The 6,759-nt window shown below is 39.9% G+C and overlaps 1 protein-coding gene across 1 annotated transcript; it reads left to right on the top strand.

Moving 5' to 3' along the window:
• The first annotated feature begins 436 nt into the window (after positions 1 to 436).
• On the top strand, positions 437 to 5,912 carry FGG (fibrinogen gamma chain). The gene is made up of 10 exons (XM_010144153.1): positions 437 to 442; positions 534 to 578; positions 1,030 to 1,213; positions 1,310 to 1,403; positions 2,379 to 2,509; positions 3,187 to 3,320; positions 3,444 to 3,628; positions 4,557 to 4,834; positions 5,169 to 5,338; positions 5,692 to 5,912. Exons 1-10 carry the CDS (start codon positions 437 to 439, stop codon positions 5,704 to 5,706), a joined length of 1,242 nt encoding a protein of 413 aa, XP_010142455.1. The 3' UTR covers positions 5,707 to 5,912.
• The last annotated feature ends 847 nt before the right edge of the window (positions 5,913 to 6,759 follow it).

The following is a 6,759-nucleotide window of genomic DNA, read 5'->3' as shown; positions in this document are numbered from 1 at the left end:
CTGTTTGAGTGAAACTTCTGCCAACTCCATCGCGAAGCCACGTGTGAATTTCCTTACGCTCACGTTATAGAAGTAGCATCTCCATGACTTGTCTCACCTTCCTGCCCTCCCTAAGACCTTCTGGCTGGAGCAGAGATCAGGTGGATAAGTGGGAAACAGGTTCTGAAAATGGGAGGAGTAGGAGATTTGTGCAAATTCTGGGAATCCACCTCAAACCCCTACCCCACCTCTTCCCGGCACCTCCCAGTGCCCGCCCCCAGCTTCAGCCTGCTCCCTTAAACCACGGCTGCCCTGCGCTGGGTTGAACATTTTTGACTGCAGACTGCACGACTGCACTGAGTAGTCAGCAGCACCCAGCGGGACAGACATGAGGGTGCTGAGACTAGGCAGCTGGGCTCCCCTGGGGCCGCTCCTCTCCCTGCTCTTTTCTACCAGCATGGCGGTAAGTGAAGAGGCAATGTTAGAAAACACGTTGGCGCAGAAAGCGCTGTCAGACAAAATTCACTGAAAGTGGTCTTCTTTCTTCTCTTCAGTACGTTGCTACCAGAGAAAACTGCTGCATATTAGATGAACGATTTGTAAGTACCTGAACAATTTTTTTTTATCTTAAGAGTCTAATTAAGGCTTTCCTATGCTGATTGTTAACTACCATTATCACTTGTAGCTTTATTTTATCTTCATTGTTAGTTGCGATACTTATTAAATGCCCTGTGCTTAAACGTGTTATCTATTAATAGAAGTATATGCTTGGTAAAAAATGTAGGGGAGGCTGTGCTGTTATCAAAAGCATATATCCAGAAGATGCTACAAGTCACAGCAGGCACTGTTTTCTTGCTGTGTGTGTGTCTGTGGCCAAACAGTGCGAAAGTAAACTGTCTCTATAAATTCAAATACAGCAGTGGCAAATGCCTGCCCTTTTTTATCCGCAATCATTTGTATAAGCGGTGCCTGAAAGTTCCCCTGCCCAGAAATTGTGCTCTCTTCTTTTTGCTTCCGAAACATTGCCAGTTATTATTCTTCCCTCTTTAGGGTAGCTACTGCCCAACAACCTGTGGCATTGCAGATTTCTTTAATAAGAACCATCACACTATGGATAATGACCTGCAGGAAATTGAGAGAATTTTGAGCCAAATTACTAACTCCACAGCAAAAGCAGATCACTTGATTCAACACATCCAAAGCCTCTATCCTGCAGAGAAGCAGACACTACCAAGTAAGAATACACAACTGAAAAATATAATTTGTGTTAGTTTTCTTGGGTTTTAGTTTGCCTATGTGCAATAATTTTACACCTTTGTCTGTTTTACAGATGCAATTGATGATTTTACAAAAAAGTCCAAGAAAATTATTGAAGAAATAATCAAATATGAAAGCACAATTTTGTCTCATGAAACTACTATACAGTAGGTGTCTTCCACTTTTACATCGTTTGGCAATCCAAATCTCTTTCTTTCTGTTCTTGTTACCAAGTGCAGCTAAGGCTCCCTCAGAAATGTTTTCTGTGCTCATGTGGACAGTTGTGCCCACATAGTGTCAAGGGTTAGGTCTGGGCTGCCCAGCAAGCCACAGAAAGATCATGAGGACCTGATATTGCATTCTCTGCTCATCTGCATAAGCCGTTAATTGCGCAAGAAGTGCAAGATAAGAATATCAGGAAGCATGGCAATATTTTTATTTCTCTTTATTTTGCTGTGCCAGCTACTCCTAATTTTTTTTTTCATGACCTTTGGAAGTTTTATTAATAGGAGTTTGTGCTGTAATGCAGAGTGTGTAGAATATTTGTACAATCATCCACTCTGGCTAATTTTGCTGCATATATCCATGAAAATCAGCTCAGCTACATTGACGTAAATCACAAGTAGCTGTAAACTCAGTGGTAGTCTTTTGTAAAATGACATTGAAAACAAAATTGAAAACATCATTAACTTTTCTAAATCTCAAGGATGTGATTTTTTATCCTGAACACAGAAAAATCTCCACTTCTGAAACATTACATCAGAGAGGATTCAGGCATTCTGACACTTGCAGCAGTTTATTCACAGCATTTATATTTTGCAAATGCATCCTTAATTAAGGAGAAATAATTTATCATTTGCTTCAGGAGAACAAAGAAAAACTTTCCGTAGAGTTATATCCATACATAAATTACAGGTTTGAGTTTTGCTGATTAGAGTCAAGTTTTACATACGATTAAGTGTGTGCTTTCCCATTTTGTCTAGTTTCCTCAACTTTAAATATTAGTGCTAATAGAGGCACCACCTTTTACAGGGATATATGTATCAGGCTGCTACAGAGGTGAGGCGTGTACGCAGGGAAATGTGTATTACGTACTCAGAAACAGCTGAAACAACAAGCCATTTTTATGTCTCTCTGTCCAGGCAGTTGACAGATACACACATATTGAACAGCAACAGGATCATACAGCTGAAAGAGAAGATTGCCCGGCTTGAGTCACTGTGTCAGGAGCCATGCAGAGACACGGCTGAAATACAGGAGAAAACTGGAAGAGGTGTGTAAACTGCTTCTTGTATGGTGGAGGGTTAATTCAGTTACAAGTATTGCCGGTTGACATCACAGCGTTATTTGTAGAGTTATTTGAAGAGTTATTTGTAATCTCATGGGCCATAGATTTCTGCAAAGATATGCAGGATTGCAAGTTAGAAAACCTGTGCTTGGATCAATAGTGGTGCGAGGTAGATGCTCTGCAAACACGGCAGTCAGATGGAACAGAGTTCTCGCTTGCTCCTTTGTCCTTTTTGGACAAAATATGATTAACCGTAAATGTATGCTAAACATGAGGGACACAAGTAGAGTTTACATGGACATAGGACAAACAGAAGATAACTCATTATCACATTTCTACTGAGTCACCTGAAAACAATTTAATTATTCTATTAGCTTCAAAAGTGCTTTTTTTTGTTGCTGTAGAAATTAATGCAATGACTATATTTTACATTTAAGCTGCTTAAACTCAATATGAGCCTAAATTCCTCCTCATCTTACACAAGTCCTGTCACCTTCGGTAGGATTTTTTATGGCAATGACATTAAAGTATGCTGACTAAATAGCTAACTTTGCAACAATGACATTTAAATGAATTGCACTAAGAAAGTTCGTATATCCAATAAGTGTGAGGATAGAATTGTAGCTAGATTAATAATGGCCCTTTGAATATCTTTACTTCAGATTGTCAAGACATTGCAAATAAAGGTGCCAGAAAAAGTGGTCTTTACTTTATCAAGCCTCAAAAAGCCAAGCAGTCATTCCTAGTCTACTGTGAGATTGACTCATATGGCAACGGCTGGACAGTGCTACAGAGGGTATGTGTTATGTATTACTACCATGAGCAAGCTTATTGCATCAGCACTGTTTTTGGTTACGTGCATCAAATACAAATCTTTTAGACTGAGGTTTTTGTTTTTTTTTTGTTTTTTTTTCTCTAGAGACTGGATGGGAGTGAGGACTTCAAGAGAAATTGGATTCAGTACAAGGAAGGGTTTGGACATCTGTCTCCAGATGACACCACTGAGTTCTGGCTGGGCAATGAAAAGATTCATTTAGTAACTACACAGTCTGCTCTGCCATATACCTTACGAATAGAACTGGAGGACTGGAATGGCAAAAAAAGGTATTTGCTCATGATGCTTCTGAAAATCACAGCTTAAAACCTACTGCTCCCATTGGTGCATCAGCTTGTACGGCTCTCTTAAATAAAAATGATGAGCCTTTAGACCTCCTAGCATGCATAGGACACTGCTTTGGCTCCTGAACTCATAGCTGTGACAGCAGTCACCGAGAAGGAGTTGTTGGCAGGCACGTGTGGGTGTCTGAAGGCCACGTGATGGCAGTCCTAATTTATTTGGCAGAAAGAATCTGTTTCTTCAAGTTTCTTCATATCTTATGCATCTGATGGTCTAGATGATTGTTGTAGGTTCCCTCCCCTTCCCTGCCCTTCCCGTCCCTTCCCTTCCCTTCCCTTTGCTTCCCTTCCCTTCCCTTCCCTTTGCTTCCCTTCCCTTCCCTTCCCTTTGCTTCCCTTCCCTTCCCTTCCCTTTGCTTCCCTTCCCTTCCCTTCCCTTTGCTTCCCTTCCCTTCCCTTCCCTTTGCTTCCCTTCCCTTCCCTTCCCTTTGCTTCCCTTCCCTTCCCTTCCCTTTGCTTCCCTTCCCTTCCCTTCCCTTCCCTTCCCATTCTACAGGAGGGTTTACTATCCTTGTTATTTCTTGAGACATCTACTCCTTTCTCCCATAAAGGATTTCCTTCTCACCTGAGTAAGCCTCAGCATTATGAACCTGGGAGATACATATATGTGTATTTATATAATGTAGATCTTTAATACATCACTGAAGACTTGTAGTCAGAAAACATGTCTGGTAACGGAGCGGTTCGATGTGCGTCGTTGAACTGAGGCACCTAATCATGCAAAACCGGTTCCTTTTCGAATGCCCTTAGGATGCCATAAATGCCTTTTCTGCAATTCTAACACCTATGTATTTTTCATTCATGCTTGTGCCGGGAACTCAGCATTCTCATATTCACCATTCTCCTTTGTTAACAGCACTGCTGACTATGCTGTATTCAAAGTGGGAAGTGAAGAAGACAAGTATCGAATGACTTATGCCTACTTTATTGGTGGTGAAGCTGGGAATGCCCTTGATGGCTTTGATTTTGGAGATGATGCAAGTGACAAATCTTTTACCTCTCATAACGGCATGCAGTTCAGTACCTACGATAATGACAATGATAAATTTGAGGGCAACTGTGCTGAGCAAGATGGATCTGGGTGGTGGATGAACAGATGTCATGCTGCTCACCTCAATGGCAAATATTATATAGGTAAAGTATCTTCTAAATACTTATAACCCAGGACACCATGTTTCAGTGACAAACGGGTCACTTTAACTGAGTATGTTTTGCCATGTGGATTTCCCAAAGCTGGCATAGCCCATTCTTTGCAATAACTGCTAACACCAGTAGTAGGAACTTAACGACTGCTCCCAGCCGAAGAGGGACAATCAGTCCCGAGAGAAGCAAAGTAGGAGGAGAATGGCAGTGAACAGGACCTGTTAGCCTGCCCAGGGGTGCCACAGAGGTGTTAGTACCAGAAAAATATATGGGCACGTTAATTCTTTAAGAAAGCAACTGGTTTGCTCCAACTTATATTTTTTAGGAGGTGTCTACTCATCGAAAGATGCTGGTCCAGATGGATATGACAATGGCATTATCTGGGCAACCTGGCATGACCGGTGGTACTCTATGAAGAAAACTGCAATGAAAATCATCCCATTCAACAGACTGTCAGTAGATGGACAGCAGCACAACTTAGGCAGCACCAAACAGGTTCGACCACAGGGCTGAGGAGATAATTAAAATGACAAGAAGTCATAATTTCAAACACATAGACAGCTGAAGTTTAAGCCAACTGCATCTTAGAGATGTTGGTTTTGTTTACCATTTTGTCATAAAAACATTTCATTTTAGTATACCTTCCACATTCCTGTTTCTTTTAATGATTAGATAAATGGATGGGCTCATGATCAGAAATAATCCCTTGCCTTCATGTGTTTTAAGTGCTACATTTTTAATTTCTAACTAGTATAACTATGTATGAACAATATCAACATGTCATCATAGCCTTATGTACTTTCTTTAGAAGAACGTTAAAAAGCTCTCTTTTTTTTTTTCTATTGTAGGTTGGAGACTCGTAAAGGGACAATTTTACAAAGATTCGTCTGAAGAGGGAAAACAAATCTTTCATCTCTCAAACACTGAACTTACCTACCATTACACAGTTCAGTTTTGACTACAAAACACCACTGACTGTAAAATGGCCAAGCCTCTTCCCTGAGCAGTGCTTACCTCTGTACCTGGTTACTCTTGCTGTACAAATTCTCAATAAAGTTTTGATTATTACAAAAAATCTGAACTTGTTATCTGTACTCTACTGTTGGCCAAAAAAACCAGGAAAATTTTATAATGGTTGGAACCTGTTTGATTCAGTCATACCTGAATTGCATATGGTGAGTTTATCTTTGTTTAGAGGCAAGTGCTGGAGCTATTTCTCCATAAAATGTGGCTTATTTCCAAAAGTTTTCTGTTTTTTGCTGGAATTGATTTGTAATATAGAGCAAAGTACCTAGCAACTTGAAAGAGGGCTAGTTTACTGCTGAAGGCTACTGAACTGAGCTTACCATGAAGTACTGAACACATTTTCGATCAGGATATGTTAGGAAGTATACTATTAACACCAGGAACAGAGAGTTTACTCCAGAGCATACATATTGACAATTTAGAATATTACTCAGTATAACAGTTTCATTTGCTACATAGCACACAGTATTACACTGTACAGCCTTTATTCCTGAATAACCTGGATTTATTCATAAATATGTAAAAACGAACCTAACATATCTAGTGCCATTATCTGCCAAAACCAACCAAACAAAAAAGTTAAAATTTGCAGCAGAAATTCACTGTATTTTCTTGCATTTTCATTTTCTAGATCTGGTAATAATTTTCTGTGTGACCCACTTAAGCAAACTCACAGCACAGATCAAGAAGAGCAATGAGTTTGCAACACTGCCTGAATGTACTCATTCAGAATATCTGATGAGTGCGTTGGAGGGGGGCATTAACAAATCAAATCAGGTTTTTGGATAAATTGCTCAACAAAAATACAGTCAGAGCTAGAGTGTATATGTATATGTATATCTATATGTATATCTATATCTATATCTTTATCTATATCTATCTCTATATAT

The sequence above is a fragment of the Buceros rhinoceros genome, unplaced genomic scaffold, assembly GCF_000710305.1.
Source record: "Buceros rhinoceros silvestris isolate BGI_N320 unplaced genomic scaffold, ASM71030v1 scaffold19559, whole genome shotgun sequence".
NCBI classification, from domain to species: Eukaryota; Metazoa; Chordata; class Aves; order Bucerotiformes; family Bucerotidae; genus Buceros; species Buceros rhinoceros.
Note: the sequence above shows the minus strand (reverse complement) of the source record. Positions and strands in the feature narration are given on the sequence as shown.

Excerpts from the sequence above, each read along its gene's own strand:
- FGG (XM_010144153.1), top strand. Across the intron at positions 1,214-1,309 it reads AGAGAAGCAGACACTACCAA|ATGCAATTGATGATTTTACA; the intron begins GTAAGAATACAC and ends TCTGTTTTACAG. Across the intron at positions 1,404-2,378 it reads TCTCATGAAACTACTATACA|GCAGTTGACAGATACACACA; the intron begins GTAGGTGTCTTC and ends CTCTCTGTCCAG.